Here is a 16796-nt window from a genome sequence, read left to right on the forward strand (position 1 = left end):
TTATAAGATGTAGACCGAAAAAACATAATTTATAAAACATCAAACGTGTTTATATAATAGTTATTTTATTCATATTATAAAATTTTCCTTTTCATATTTCCCTTCCATTTCCCAGATGGTTGACTTTGATTTATCAAGTTTCGCCATGCTGAGATGTGTGTGGCTCAACTATAACAAGGTTAGATTAACTCTTTAGTGTGATTACAGTTTTTAAAGCTTAAAATTATGTTCAAGACAAAAACTATTGAGCGAGGGGAGATCCGTTTAACTGCTGTTTGACAGAACTTAAGCTACCTGCAAAACAATAACATTCTCTCCATTTCAGGTCAGTTTATCTTATAAAGATGTTATCAAGATAGTTTTTGCATTTCTTTTTGGCTGTTCTAACCTACCTTCTTTTTGTCATGCACACATGAATTTAGGCACTGAGACTATCCTACTATAAATATTCCTTGATATATAAAGGTAAAAATAAGTTAATCAAGGTTTTTATAATGCAAAAGCTGCTCTGAGATCAGTTGTGATCCCAGACTCTTAAAGGTGCTAAAGAGGATCTTTTCGTCAACTGAGAAACCAAAGACTGTTACTGAGTTTTTGAAATGAGCGCATGCATAAGAACAACCCCCCTCCTTCGAAGGAACGCCTCCCAAAACTCGTAAACACTCGAGTGTTTACCACCGGCATTCGCTGTATTGTGTTAGTGGATTCATTATGTCGGATTCACCGCAGGTAACTCATAATCTGCAGTAGTTACTCCTGTCTCCTGACAAAAACATTGCATGCGGCGCCTGTGGAGTGTGGAAAGTTACTGGAGCGCGCAGCCGCGCACGTCTCTCACAAGGAATGTCACGGCAGTGATTGACAAGCCAGAGGGCCAATCGTTTACGCGATGATCACGTAAACGATTGGCTGATGTTTTTAAGGCCCTACCTCGTGCACAGATGATGTATATTAATATTATTCCTTTCAGTGCACCTAATAAATAGTCTTTTATCAGTTAGTAAAGACAGTTTCAAGTAATATTGCAAAAATGTATAAAACAAAACATCTTCTTTAGCACCTTTAAGGTTCTTCATTGGCATCATACATGAAGAATATTTACCATTCACAGAAACTTTCTGTTGCTCAAACTGTTCTATAGAGGGAAAAAAAGTGATTAGATCATCAAAATGTTCTTCACATTAAGTAAAACATGGTTCTTTTAAGAACTGTTCACCGAAAGCTTCTCTGTGGAAGCCAAAATGGTTCTTCTATGGCATCACTGTGAAAACCGTCTTTTGGAACCCTTATTTTTATGGCAACACAAATATATCAGCATTATAATGATTAAAGATTCTTTGCAGTCTTTGTAATTGGCAAAAAGTGTAATTTAGATAAAAATACATCTTTTGTCAGGTTTATAGTTGAACCCCTTCACAAAAGATCCTGAATGTAGCCTATATGTGCTCCATCATTTGCCATCTGTGCAGTTTTTAGATGAGGTTGGCATCTATAAACAAACTTTTAAAATTAGAACATCACCAAAAGATCTGTGAAAATGATGTAAAATGTCGTTAGAAGTTTGTTTTTAACAAATTATACCAGAAATTCTCATTTCTGAAAAATGTAGATATTTAGTAATCCATTTCCAACATGTGCTCCGATTATGATTTGATCAAAAATACAGTAATATTGTGAAATATTACTTATACGTAAATATTTTAAATTTTTTTAATTTATTTTATAATCAAATTTAATATTATTCAATACCAAATGTATTTTATACACAATATTAGAATGATTTCTGAAGAATCATGTGACACTGACGCCTGGAGTAATGATGCTGTAAATATAGTTTTGCCATCACAGGAATAAATTACATTTTATATTTTAATTACATAAATATTCACAAAGCAAGCAGTTCCAAAATTGTAATATTTCACAATATTATTTTTTTTAATCCAATAAATGCAGCATTGGTGAACATGAGACTTTTTTCAAACACTTTTAAATAACGCCCCCTAGAGGAAGAAAGCGAGCAACACAACCACAAAGCATGTAGTAGGTAAAGTAAAACTCTTTTCTAACTAGAAAAATCAATTCCAGCATTTTAAGATTCATGAAATGCATCTAATATAAAAGATTGTTTTATTGTTACAGGTCAGCATGGCTCAAAGAAGAGCTGTACAGAGTTCGTGTCGCAATGATGGAGTATTTAATATTTTTTAAACTAGAGCAAATGTACCACAGGAGTTGATTTTGTATGTTTTCTTTAGCAGCCATTCTGGTCTAGAAAATTCTTCAGTGGCCAAGACCATCATACAGTTCTTCATTATGAACTGGACTGGTACAAACACGTCTCCATCAATGACTCGAGCAAACCCGAGTCTGACATACTAACTGTCAGACCTAGATGATTTCCAGACCCCTGCCGTCACTCTTGTTCACACGATGAAACATTCGACAAGGCCAAGTGGTTTAAATCAATGAAAAACAGCTCTTACATTGTCATTTCAATCTCAATAAACAATGTAAAGACTAATGTGTGCATCTAAGTTATGTTTCTTAAACAGTTTTAGTAGGTGACATCTGATATTTGACATATGTTCATCGGAAAACACGTGATCTAATAGTTTGTCACTTAAAGACGGAAAATAGATTTATCTGCTTTGTGAAATATTATGGTATTTCAATGTCAGATGTCTCCAAAAATATTTGCTACATAAATTCTACAGCTTTATGAAGACTCACACAAGCTGTTGCCAACTATTAATTTTATCCTTTTCCATAATAACAGACTAAGAAATTTAAGGCATAGGCTGCGAAATATTACAATATCTTTCCTAAAGCAAATCCTACATTACACATAGAACTCTAAATGCATGACAGCATGATTTTCACATACATAAATACATATATTTTTCCAACGTAAATGTAAAAAGAATTTAAATAAAATAAAGTCACTTCTAGACCTTTCATCATGTGCCTTTGTGTGGCAAAGCTTTTGGTGGTTTTTGCCCTACATTATGTGCTTCAGATGAGCATCCTGTACAAGAACCAAGAAGAAACCTCTGGCTGATGTTACAGATGTGCTCTCTTTTGTCTTAGATGGGTCTTCAATGATGATGATGATGATAGATGCTGGGTTGAAACACTGAGTCTTTGTGATTCAGTCTGCAGTAACAGAGACTGTCTCTGAGTTAACATCCTCGGTTTGGTTATCTGAAGATTTGGTGGTCTCACTCTGACTGATGGAGAGCTCCTCCATAGTGCCGGTCGTCTCCTCCAATGCCTGATCACTCTCAGCTATGGATGAGAAAAGAAAAGAGCTTGCATTGCTTGATTTGTGAAACGACTGATGATTCGAAATGATACGAAAATTATTCGGTTCTTTCTGGCGAATCAAAACCTTACAGTGTGAATAGTGTAGCTTGATTTATACCGAATCAATACCTTACAGTGCGTACAGTGTAGCTTGATTCCTGAATCGAATGACTCTTATGATTCGGTTTCTTTTTAGCAAATAAAAACCTTACAGTGTGAACGGTGTAGCTTGATTCATAGCGAATCAAAACTTACAGCGTGAACAGTGTCGCTTGATTCCTGAAACGAATGACTCTTGTGATTCGGTTCTTTCTAGCAAATCAAAACCTTACAGTGTGAACAGTGTAGCTTCATTCCTGAAATGAATGACTCTTATGATTCGGTTCTTTCTAGCGAATCAAAACCTTACAGTGTGAACAGTGTAGCTTGATTCCTGAATCAAATGACTCTTATGATTCGGTTCTTTCTAGCAAATCAAAACATGACTCTTATGATTCGGTTCTTTTTAGAGAATCAAAACCTTACAGTGTGAACAGTGTAGCTTGATTCCTGAATCGAATGACTCTTATGATTCGGTTCTTTCTAGCAAATAAATACCTTACAGTGTGAACAGTGTAGCTTGATTCCTGAAATGAATGACTCTTATGATTCGGTTCTTTCTAGCGAATCAAAACCTTACAGTGTGAACAGTGTAGCTTGATTCCTGAATCAAATGACTCTTATGATTCGGTTCTTTCTAGCAAATCAAAACATGACTCTTATGATTCGGTTCTTTTTAGAGAATCAAAACCTTACAGTGTGAACAGTGTAGCTTGATTCCTGAAACGAATGACTCTTATGATTCGGATTCTTTTCTAGCAAATCAATACCTTACAGTGTGAACAGTGTAGCTTGATTCATAGCGAATCAAAACCTTACAGCGTGAAGAGTGTAGCTTGATTCCTGAAACGAATGACTCTTATGATTCGGTTCTTTGTAGCGAATCAAAAACTTATAGCGTGAACAGTGCAGCTTGACTTGTTAAATGAATGACTCTTATGATTTGGCTCTTTTTAGTGAATCAAAACCTTACAGCAAGATTACTAAAAAGAATGACTCATATGTTTTTTTTAATCTAATTATATTCAATTCAGACTGCAAGCTCACCCTTTGTTTGTTTGAACCTTTGTTTGATGCCCACAAAAGCATGATAACACCATTATATTTTTCAAAGTGTCATAATAAAGCAAAACAAATTTGATTTGGATACCTTTGGCCTGTTTCTGTAGTCGTGATGCTGAATCAGCTTCATGTTTCTCTCTCTGCTCCTGTAATATCTTACAGACCTTCTTATGACTGAACCAGTGCAGCTTCTGACAGGCCTGGCCACAGTAGATCACCTGAACATATGCACAGATTTAAACGAGCACCTCAGGAAACCAAGAAAAAACTTTTTCTAATGCGGAGCACAAAGATCATAAGATCAAACCAGATAATTACCATTTTGCAGATGGAGCATCGTTTCTCTGCCCCTTTCTCACCACAGGATGTGCAAAAGTCTGCGTCCATGAAGCCCACCTGCCCCGTGATGGCCTGGGTGAGCACCGACAGAGCGGTTGGGTCACTTCCCTGTCGGAAAAGGACTGGTGAGGAGGCCTCCATATGTGGAATGTGGTTCAGTCTTTCTAGCTGAGGCTATCTTTCCATAATTTTATTTCACTTCCATTATCTTCTACATTAGCAAATAGAGGTCACTGTAACTCACAATTTCCACTGGAGCGATACTTCGGACCAGCTGCTGCAGTAATGTGGCATCACAGTATGGAAATTTCCTAATGCACTCCCGGATGAACTTCTCCTGGAATACCGGGAAGCCGTCACTGTCTCGCCCTTTCAAAAGACTGAGAAAAGATTTTTGAGTTACTCTACAGATCAAAAGAGGGCCTTTTAATTACTGTCATTTTTTTATGTACACTGCCGTTCAAATGTTTGGGATTGGTAAGACTGTTAAGAAGTCTCTTATGCTTAAAGGATTAGTTCACTTTCAAATTAAATTTTCCTGATAATTTACTCACCCCCGTGTCATCCAAGATGTTCATGTCTTTCTTTCTTCAGTCGAAAAGAAATTAAGGTTTTTGATGAAAACATTCCAAGATTATTCTCCTTATAGTGGACTTCAATGGACCCCAAATGGTTGAAGGTCAAAATTACAGTTTCAGTGCAGCTTCTAAGAGCTTTAAATGATACCAGACGAAGAATAAGGGTCTTATCTAGAGAAACAATCGCTCATTTTCTAAAAAATAAAATAAAATCATTTTTATACATTTTAACCATAAATGCTCATCTTGAACTAGCTCTCTTCTTCCTCTCTATTTGAATTCCAGCAGTGTAGACAGTGTATTACTGCCCTCCACAGGTCAAAGTTTGAACTAAATTGTCATATACAATTTGTAAGTTCAAACTTTGACCTGTGGAGGGCAGTAATACACTTAGCAGTGTCTACACTGCTGGAATTCTAATAGAGAAAAAGAGTAAGAGAGCTAGTTTGAGATGAGCATTTATGGTTAAAACGTATATAATTTTAAAAAAAAATTCTAAAATGACTGATCGATTCACTAGATAAGACCCTTATTCCTCGTCTGGTATCATTTAAAGCCCTTTGAAGCTGCACTGAAACTGTAATTTTGACCTTCAACCATTTGGGTTCCATTGAAGTCCACTATAAGGATAAATTATCAGGAAATTTGAATTTGAAAGTGAACTAATCCTTTAACATAGCTTCATTTATTTGAACAAAAATACAGTAAAACAGTAATACTATGAAATATTACAGTAGGTGTTTATAAAAAATAACCGTTTTCTGTTTTAATATATTATATATTTATTCCTGTGATGCAAAGCTTAATTTTCAGGATTATTACTCCAGTCTTCAGTGTCACATGATCCTTCAGAAATCATTCTAATATGAAGATTTGATGCTCAAGAAACATTTATGATTATCAGTGTTGAAAACAGTGCAGCTTCATATTTCTATGGAAAATTATTTTCCCCCCCAGTTTCTTTGATGAAAAAAGAACAGCATTTATTTGAAAATCTGAAATCTTTTGTAACATGTTGATCAATTTAATGCATTCTCGTTAAATAAAATAATTTCTTTCAAAAATAAAAAAATCTTTGAATTCAAGTATCCAGTGTATAATATTCTACCTCTTAATGAGGCTATCAAGCTTGTCCTGTCGATCTTTTAGGAAAGAGCCACATTTCTGCAGCACACAGCTGAGGTAGTGCATCTTCATGGCCAACACTTCATTCATATCCTGCTGTTTGATGCACTTCTCACAGATCAGCTCCAGAACCTGGAAGACACAAGAGAGCTTTTCAGATCTTGCTTCATGTTTCACACTGCTCATAGTTTACTCAGCGTTAACAATTAATCCTGGGTATTCAAAAGCTGCTGTTTCACACTGTACATTCCTAAACCCTGGGTTAACGTTCTTGTTTACATATTTGCGGTGTCAGTGTGATTGATTGAACGAAAACTACACATGACCTGCTCTAGCATTGCATATCCTCACATTACACATTGCCGACTGTAATATCAACTATAAAGATAAGAATGAAATGGTCTCTTTTCTGCCATTTCCCTCTGAAATGCTCAAAAGACTCTTTATATACAATGCACAGTGTTTTTTTTGTGACAGTCCGAAGCACGTGAATATGAGCTGCACACGCTTGGCACTGCAAAAGAGTCACTAACCCTGCTCCAGAACAGGGTTTTGTAACACAGGGGGAGAAAATCAATGCTAACCCTGCTTCTAAATTACAAGTGTGAAACGTCCCGGTGTTAAAATCGGGGCTTAGAATGACAATAACCAGGAGTTAAGTGCAGTGTGAAAAGCCCTAATGAGTTATTAAGATGGTGCTGAAGTTGGGTCATGTTTCAACTCAATCAAGTTTATTGTAATGACGCTCCACTTAACTCTGAGCATAACATGCAACTGACCTTGCGACACTTCTCAAGTGCTTCCACATCCATCAGCAGAGGGTTTTCTTTCACCACCATCACTATCTGCAGCAATACAGATCACAACAACATCCAGTCGTAACAAGATGAATTATGTTTTGGCCATAGTCAGTGGTTTGATCATTTTGCAAATTTGAGACTGCTTTTTGTCAGTATTATAAATGACCATATTTTGTAGCACGTTAGCTTAAAAATGCTTGGGGTTTTCCGCCTTTATTTTGATAGGACAGTATAGAGATGGACAAAAAAAAAAAAAACAACAGGAGAGAGGGGAACAAGACTGGCAAAGGCCCATAAGTTGGGCCTTTCCCAGGGTGCTGTCCTAAAGAATATGGATCAGACAAAAAAAGTACCTTCACAGGGTTGAGGTTGGTACTCATGATAATTTTGTGTAGTGGTCCAGCGAGTTTAGGAGGGAGTTTTGGTGCCTTTTCCAGCCCCTGTGGTTTTGTGTAGTAATCCAACCTCGCTCGAGAGAAGAAGTTATTGATAACTGTTACACAGTCGTGCTGCCCTGAAAAAGATGTCAACATTCAATCTTCACTTGTTTGAAGCAAAAAAAGAACTCACTTCCTCTAAGAATCTGGCATAAATTACCATTCAAAAACTTTGGGCTAGTTCACCCAAAAATTTAATTTCTGTCATTAATTACTCACCCTCATGTCGTTCCAACCCCGTAAGACCTTCGTTCATCTTCAGAACACGAATTAAGATATTTTTGATAAAATCCAAGAGGATTTTTATCTCCCATAGAAAGCAACGAAGTTATTAAAGGTTATTAAAGGTATGAAAGACATCATTAAAATAGTCAACGTGACTACAGGGGTTCAAACTTAATGTTATGAAGCGACGAGAATACTTTGCGCGCAATAACAAAACAAAAATTATGACTTTATTCAACCATTTTTCCGAACGCCAGCTCGGTATTGGCCGACGCTGTTCACGTGAGCAGCACGACGTATCCGTGTGATGCGGACGCAGGAGCCGGCATTCTGATGTAAAACACGGAAGCTCTGCACTGCGTTCACTGCATCAACAGCGTAGGAGACTGACAGGGAAGAGGAAAAGTAGTTGAATAAAGTCGTTATTTTTATTCTGTTTTGGCGCACAAAACGTATTCTTGTCACTTTATATCATTAAGATTGAAGCGCTGTAGTCACATGGACTATTTTAATGATGCTTTTACTACCTTTCTGGACCTTGAATGTGGTAATTTCATTGCTTTCTATGGGAGATTTAAAAAAAACTCGGATTTCATCAAAAATATCTTAATTTGTGTTCTGAAAATGAACGATGAATGTCTTACGGGTTTGGAACGACATGATGGTGAATAATGACAATTTTCATTTTTAGGTGAACTAACCCTTTAATTAATATTTTTATTCAACAAAAAGATATCAAGTAGCACAAATGTTTTTAACATTAATAATAATAATAAGTGTTTCTTGAGCAGCAGTTATATAATCATACTGATTTGACCGGTAAAGCACACCATTTTCCCCATATCTTTGGCCTACCTACAAAAGCAGCCATTTGTGCTGCTGTTCTGCCGACTGAGTTCACTGCATCCGTCTCGGCTCCAGCATCCAACATCATCCAGGTGATATCTGTCTTTCCTGTTCAATAGAATGGATACGACTTACTGTATAGTCATACTGTATCACTGGCATGAAATATATATTTCAGGATACATTCAGGACAAATGAACAATTCTAGCACCAAAATCACCGTGATTCAGACCTGAGAGTCCTGCAAACATGAGTGCGGTGTATCCATGTTCATGTTCGTTGCAGTTGACGTCTGCTCCGTGCTGCAGCAACAGTTTGCACATGTCTGCTTTGCCCTTATATGCAGCGTGCATGAGAGGGGTCATGCCATACTGAAGCAGAAATGCAAACAATCAAAATAGCATTAATCACATATAGCATTTTCACTTACATTAGATTATGGTGTGTAGAGACCCTGATAACTCCCAAAAGCACTCAAAAATTTAAAGGGTTAGTTCACCCAAAAATGAAAATTCTGTCATTTATTACTCACCCTCATGCTGTTTCACACCCGTAAGACCTTCGTTCATCTTCGGAACACAAATTAAGATATTTTTGTTGAAATCCGATGGCTCAGTAAGGCCTCCATAAGGAGCAATGACATTTCATCTCTCAAGATCCATTAATGTACTAAAAACATATTTAAATCGGTTCATGTGAGTACAGTGGTTCAATATTAATATTATAAAGTGACGAGAATATTTTTGGTGCGCCAAAAAAAACAAAATAACGACTTATATAGTGATGGGCGATTTCAAAATACTGCTTCAGGAAGCATCGGAGCGTAATGAATCAGCGTGTCGAATCATGATTCGGATCGCGTGTCAAACTGCCAACAACTGAAATCACGTGACTTTGGCGCTCCGAACCGTTGATTTCGACACGCTGATTCATTTGTGCTCCGAATCTTCCTGAAGCAGTGTTTTGAAATCGGCCATCACTATATAAGTCATTATTTTGTTTTGTTTTGGTGCACCAAAAATATTCTCGTCGCTTTATAATATTAATATCGAACCACTGTACTCACATGAACCGATTTAAATATGTTTTTAGTACATTAATGGATCTTGAGAAAGGAAATGTCATTGCTTGCTATGCAGACCTCACTGAGCCATTGTATTTCAACAAAAATATCTTAATTTGTGTTCAGAAGATGAACGAAGGTCTTACGGGTGTAGAACGGCATGAGCGTGAGTAATTAATGACAGAATTTTAATTTTTGGGTGAACTAACCCTATAACCTATAAACATATATACATATAAAATATGCAAGTGTAATTGTTGCTTAAAATGCTGAAGGTGGAAAAAACTTTATTCAGTGCAATCACTACCCAACAAGTAACTGGTTCATAATTCTTTTTATTCCTTTGTTTGTTTTCAGCTCCAAAAGGAGGACGCATAATGAAAGACAGGCCAATCAACATAATTTCCAGGCAGCTTCTTTGAAAGCCCGCACGTGTCAGTAACATCTGATTTGGACAGGTCACTCTACACAGTCATAAGTACTGTTCAAAGTATTGACAAAAAAACTACCACTGACATAGAGGGGAATTAAACTCTGTTAGTATAATGCATAACACTTGATTTCCTTACCTCATCCAGACAGTTGACCCTGACATCTTTGGATCCAAGCAGTCTGGAGGCTTCTTGCACATTACCTACAAATGATCAACCACAGTGCCTTTTACATTTATCACTATTTATATTTCAACAATTATACATTAGAGCCGCACTGCAAGTGTAATGCTCAGTGGTCATCACGATATCTTTACCGGCAAATATATTTTTATTGGAAAAACACAAGTCTAAAACATATAATAACTATGTTTGAATAATTTCGAATGACTTTATTGGTAACTTACAGTATTTTAAGTATTTATCGTATACAGTTTAACGTTGACTGAACATAATGCAAGCTTTTAAAATGCAACGCATAAAGGAGTAATTTAAAAGCACAGAGAGAAAGCATCGCGTATGCAACAATAGCTTGCAGATTAAAAAAAAAAAAAAAAAAAAAAAGATTTAATTTTCCGAACTGTTAATTGTGTTAATCTGCAGTTAGCTTGTTAGCGTCATGCTATCATTACCTGCAGCAATAACCTGAAGCAGCTCTTTCTCTGTGTCAGTCAGGTCTCCTTTCTTTGGTGTAGACATTATTATAGTCAAAGCGACGCTTTTGGTTTTAATAAGCAATATATATAAGTTTACCGTAACTGATATGAGCGCTCTGATCTACTGTGATTGATCCACAAACTGCCACTGACGGGTTAAGGTCTGCAAACGGACTCAACCAACTGCAACAAAAATCAGGGGGCGTAATAAGTGTCGCATTCGGTTGTGTTTTTATTATATTTTTTAAAAATATACTATATATTGTAATATAAAACGCTATTAGATTTTTAAAATACTAACTGTAGTGGTTTTACTACGTATGGGAGTAGTAAAAGGTCATTTGTATATGTTTAACAATGTGCCCCCCCCCCCGTCTGAGTGGCGATGTTTCGATCCTGTGAAGTCTAGTAGAACTTTCATTCTGTACATCGATATGTTTTATTTTTCAAAATAAGAGACATTGTTAGGATAAATATGTCTCATTAAAATTATATTAAAATTAAAATTATATTAACTGAAGATATAGGTGAAAAAATAATAATCCCATCACCTGTGTGACCCTTTAAAGTGATTGAAAATAATGAATTGTTCATATGAGATAAGTTACATAAAAATATAATACCATACTTGACAAATGCAAGCCTATAATAGTGTATGTTTAAAAATATAAAAGAGATGTATTAGACACAACGACACCAGGTGATGTCTGATTCGTAAATGAAGCATAATTATTGAATCGGACACTTGTCACGAAATGATTCGGACAGAACGATTCGTTCACTGTTTCGACTGAGTCGGTTCGACAACTGACTCTGAATAGAAGGTACCGTCTCTTTGCAGATATAGCTATCTGATTCGTGAAAAATATGAACCGCTACTTTAAAACGGGTTGGACTTCCCATTATAATTGCTTCACCTTGAGTTAACACTGCAAGTGGGACTTTGCTTATTTGCATAAAAAAACGGACCAATGGGGTTGTCGAGTCTACCTGAGCAAATGCTGGACAACCCTCTAGCTACAGTCAGCCTGCCTTAAGTTGGAGCAGAGAGTCACATTTGCAGCACGAGTGTAACATTAAATATTTCATCATGGCTTGTGGTGGTTTTGTTTGCTCAAAAACTTCTCTCTGTATCTTGAACCTTATTTATGTGGTAAGTCTAGCACTATAAGGCTTTTTCTTATTCATATTAACAATATTCCTTTAATTCTTTACTATGACAATAGGAATAACAATGTACATTACATTTGACTGTAAATTGAATTGAAAATTAATCTTTATGTGAATGTTTCTATGCTGATATTCATTATTCAGTATTGCACCACCTTTTCTAAGCATGAAACCATCCATTTCTTTTGTTTTCAGATGGTCAGTCTTCTAATGATCGGTGTTGCAGCATGGGGCAAATGGTTCGGACTGGTGTCTAGTTTCAGGGTGATGGCTGCTGTCATCGCAGTTGGATTGTTTCTCTTCGTCGTGGCCATTGTGGGACTGTGTGGGGCTGTGAAGCATCATCAAGTCCTCTTGTTCTTTGTATCCTTCCAACTAAGAGACTCTCATATCTGTTCAACACATCGGTCTCAGATTGTGTTGTAGTTTAGGCCCTAAACTCACATTCACCAGTTTTGCTGGCTTACCTGTTTGTAATGATTTCCTTTGTAAAGAGCAGCTTTTTAAATGATGGAGAAACAGCCTTAACTGGTCTCTTTAGTACATGCTCATTCTCTTTCTGGTATTCGTTGTGCAGTTTTCAGTATCATGTGCCTGCTTAGCTATTAGTAAAGAACGACAGGTAATTATAGTCTGCATTAAATCTTTGACATGGTGATACTGGTTTCCTCATTCCTCAAGCAAGTTGTTGGTTTCAAAAAAACGTTTTGTCCTCCCGCAGAACCTTCTCCTGGAGATAGGATGGAATAAATCAGAATCAATGCAGAAGGATTTGGAAATATCATTGGATTGCTGTGACTTCCTTCAAGTTAACTACAGTGAACCATGTGACGCTGTAAGAACTATTATTCTGCTTTTCTATCCAAGATTTATGAAGTGTCTTCTGATTTCGAAGTCGAGTTGAACGTGATGTGAAAAACAGCATGATTCTAGAAAGACCCTTTAGACTTCCTGAACAAAATAGTCTGTGAATATGTAGTTTTAAAAAGTACTGTTGTATTTTTATACATCAAGATATAAGGTTAATGTATTATAAAGCTTCCATTTTTGTTGAAAAGTTACTAAATGTAATGTACAGTGTACAATGATAACTGACCGACTCTTTAACTGCTTGAACAAACAGTCTGATGTGAAGATCACCTGAGTATGAGATCATATTTTTTATATGCACTTAACTAATATACAGTTTTTATTGTGGTTGTAAAGATTATTCTCTGCTATATTTCTGTCTTCTCTGTGACTTTAGGCCTGTTTCAGTGATAAAACATGTAAACCATGTTCAGATATAATCCAGACGTATGCTGACGACGCTCTGCGTTTTGCTGGAGGAATCAGCCTGTTTTTCAGTTTTACAGAGGTGAGCAAAAACTGCACGTCCTTTGGTTCTGAAAACATGGACGATGAAACATGAAAATATTGAATGAAGCTATTAACATGCAGCTTAGTCAGTCTATTTAAGAGAAATTAATAATACATTATTTTTATGTTAATTTTATGTTTTTTTTTTTTTTTATGGTTTCAGATTCTGGGCGTCTGGCTAGCATATAGATACAGGAACCTGAAATATCATCGGCAAAATCCTGGTGCTTTCATATAGAGCTGATCGGACACACATATTCAAGACTTTGAATGTCAGTTCTAGAATGAACGTTTTGTCTTTTATGAATCTTTACAACTTTTTTAGTTTATGCTGTGTTGTTTTTCTTGATAACAAACCCAATTACTTTATTTTTGGGACATAATAACAAAAATTAAATGTTCTGTTAACTTTTAAAATATTTATTTGTTGAACAGCCATTATGATTTTCCATCTTCATTGATAGTTATTATCACTGATTATGCAACTGGGCTTGAACTTTGTTCCCAATTGAACAACTCTTACAAAGATAAAGAGTTGGACTGGAATGAAAATTTAAAGACATGAAAATACATCTTTCATTTCAGATTATGAATCAAACTAGGAAACTTTATAAGTACAAAGATTTCCTGCTTTATAAATCAAACGATAATGTCATTGCATTAAGCTCATTTTCCCTTTAGACGCTCAGTTTGTACACTCAAACTACACCCAAACGATTTCCACATAATTCTGATCAGGATATGACCAGGAACTTCTATATCATCTGTTTGTATTCCACATATTAGCCAATGGTGTGTCACTCCCAGAGGTTGTCCAGCCGGTTTAGCACAGATGTATTCATTGAGATGTGCTAGTGCTGCCCTCTGCTGGCTGCAGGGATAAAATGCCATACACATTCACATTTACAGCCATTTAGATCACATTAAACCACCCTGCCTGTGAATATTTAACGTGATTAAATTCTTTGTATTTTTATTTAACTGAAAGATTATGATTTTTGTATTTTATTTGTGTGTCTAGAGAGATTTTGTCTAATACTATGCACTTCAATTTTAACATTTTCTTGGGGTAATTTTTAAGCATGTAAAATGCATAGAATTTATTGGAAATGGAAAACAAGCAACATGTATGCACCAACTTCTTGTTTTAAATGTATGGTTTATAATCTACTACACATTTGTTGCATAAATAAAGATCTTAACAATGCCTAACAACATTTTAAATTAGGTTATTTATATTTGTAATGTCTATATTCATCTACAATAAATTAATTAAATCTATTTCTAATGTATGAATGCAGAGCTTTAAAATACATACACTATATTGCCAAAAGTTTTGGGATGCCTGCCTTTATGTGCACATGAACTTTAATGACATCCCATTCTTAATCTGTAGGGTTTAATATGGAGTTGGCCCACCCTCAGCAGCTATAACAGCTTCAACTCTTCTGGGAAGGATTACAAGGATTAGGAGTGTGTTTATGGGAATTTTTGACCATTCTTCTTGAAGCACATTTGTGAGGTCAGGCAGTGATGTTGGCGAGAAGGTCTGGCTCACAGTCACCGCTCTAATTCATCCCAAAGGTGTTCTCTCGGGTTGAGGACAGGCCAGTCAAGTTCCTCCACATCAAACTCCCTCATCCATGTCTTTATGGTCCTTGCTTTGTGCACTGGTGCTCAGTCATGTGGAACAGGAAGAGGCCATCCCCAAACTGTTCCCACAAAGTTGGGAGCATGAAATTGTCCAAAATGTCTTGGTATGCTGAAGCATTAAGAGTTCCTTTCACTGGAACTAAGGGGCCAAGCCCAACCCCTGAAAAACAACCCCACACTATAATCCCCCCTCCACCAAACTTTACACTTGGCACAATGCAGTCGGACAAGTACCGTTTTCCTGGCAACCACCAAACCCAGACTCCACCATTGGATTGCCAGACAGAGAAATGTGATTCGTCACTCCAGAGAACACGTCTGCACTGCTCTGGCGGTACATATATGTACGCATATATGTACACATATATGTACCTATAATATAGGAAAACGGACAATGTTGCATATATGCAAAACCTATATTGAAACATATATGTTTATATAGGTTTTTTCCATGTGGGAACATGTGCTGACCCCGCTCTGTGATTTTACATGGCTGAGTTGCTGTTGTTCCCAATTGCTTCCACATTGTTATGATACCACTAACAGTTGACCGTGGAATATTTAGTAGTGAGGAAATCCCAAATAATAATCTCCATAAATCATAAACAATCTCTCTAATCTTACTCTTAGATAGAAGTAGGTGTAAGCCCCGCTCGTGATTCTTGACAATCTGCCCTTTTAGCTTATCTCCTCCCCTGAGTAAACCATAAACAGTCTGCCATGTTTATCTCCTCACCAGACCATTTAACAGCAGCATTCAAGTAAGAAATGTGTTCTTATTAACGCTACTAAAGTTGTTTGATCAAGAGCAGTGAGTGACTTTCTGTTTTTCTTTTGTTTGGTTCATATTAACAGCATATACAGCAGTAGGTTCTGTATATTATGTTGCTGTCACTTTAATACACAGATCCAATATACACATGTGATTTCTTTCTGCTGTTTACATTCACAGAAATAACCGACTGTGTTTGTGAACTTTGTGTGTATTTGACATGTAAGAGAAATCCAGGTGACGTACTTTGCAGAGCGACGCGAAAACTCCAGACAGGTTTAGTTTGTATTGGTTTGTAGCATTGATCAGCGGTTTGCAGAAGCAGCAATGACATCAAGGTTTTTTTGCAGGTTGTGCAAAAAAAAAAAAAAAAAAACATGAAAGTGAGTGGTATTTACACCCACTCGAGCAATTTGCTTGCTAAACTTAAGAAGTCATTCAGCATCGTCGAGAGGTTAAAAGGAATTGGATTGACGGTCGTGCTTCTCTATCGTCATCGTGTTATACCCCACCAATAGCGAGCAAGGTGGATAAGCCAGTCTGTGATTGGTTCCCGCAAAAGTTTAACAGAAGCAGTAGAAATGAATGTACGGGTTTCCAGACTGAGTTGCCGGGCGAAATCAAATCGCCGGCAGATCAGGCTGGGTTTACCCAGTCTAGTGGTCGACTGCCAACTACTCTACATCTTTTGACTTTATCTCTCATGGTGTAATTCTGCCAAATGATGGTCAACCCTTTTCCCACTGGCAAAAATAAACAATTTTATCGAAAACACTCAACACTCCCCAGAGGCAAGAAGCCTTCATGTGATCATATTCAGTTCACAGACACCTGTTGTCTGGTGGAAAATTACCAGCAAAATATGCTTAGTGGCCAAG

The 16796-nt window shown here is 36.6% G+C and overlaps 2 protein-coding genes across 3 annotated transcripts; one reads left to right on the plus strand and one right to left on the minus strand.

Annotated features, from left to right (window-relative positions):
- Positions 1–1877: 1877 nt before the first annotated feature.
- ankmy2a (ankyrin repeat and MYND domain containing 2a) lies at positions 1878–11099 on the minus strand. The gene is made up of 11 exons (XM_067365702.1): positions 10941–11099; positions 10447–10511; positions 9047–9185; positions 8824–8922; positions 7660–7820; positions 7286–7351; positions 6490–6638; positions 5048–5183; positions 4783–4911; positions 4553–4682; positions 1878–3285 (listed from the first exon to the last, which is right to left on the minus strand). The coding sequence occupies exons 1-11, from the start codon at positions 11005–11007 to the stop codon at positions 3149–3151; spliced, it is 1278 nt and encodes a 425-aa protein (XP_067221803.1). The 5' UTR covers positions 11008–11099; the 3' UTR covers positions 1878–3148.
- A 694-nt stretch (positions 11100–11793) lies between these two features.
- Positions 11794–15928, plus strand: tspan13a (tetraspanin 13a). Of its 2 annotated transcripts, XM_067365483.1 has the most exons (7): positions 11794–12117; positions 12330–12497; positions 12676–12756; positions 12856–12969; positions 13381–13491; positions 13657–13765; positions 14890–15928. In XM_067365483.1, exons 1-6 carry the CDS (start codon positions 12055–12057, stop codon positions 13729–13731), a joined length of 612 nt encoding a protein of 203 aa, XP_067221584.1. In that variant the 5' UTR covers positions 11794–12054; the 3' UTR covers positions 13732–13765; positions 14890–15928. The 2 variants fall into 2 exon arrangements, with proteins under 2 accessions (XP_067221584.1, XP_067221582.1); XM_067365481.1 differs by lacking the exon at positions 14890–15928 and having other exon boundaries at positions 11795–12117; positions 13657–14726.
- Positions 15929–16796: the final 868 nt, after the last annotated feature.

The sequence above is a fragment of the Chanodichthys erythropterus genome, chromosome 17, assembly GCF_024489055.1.
Source record: "Chanodichthys erythropterus isolate Z2021 chromosome 17, ASM2448905v1, whole genome shotgun sequence".
Lineage (NCBI taxonomy): Eukaryota > Metazoa > Chordata > Actinopteri > Cypriniformes > Xenocyprididae > Chanodichthys > Chanodichthys erythropterus.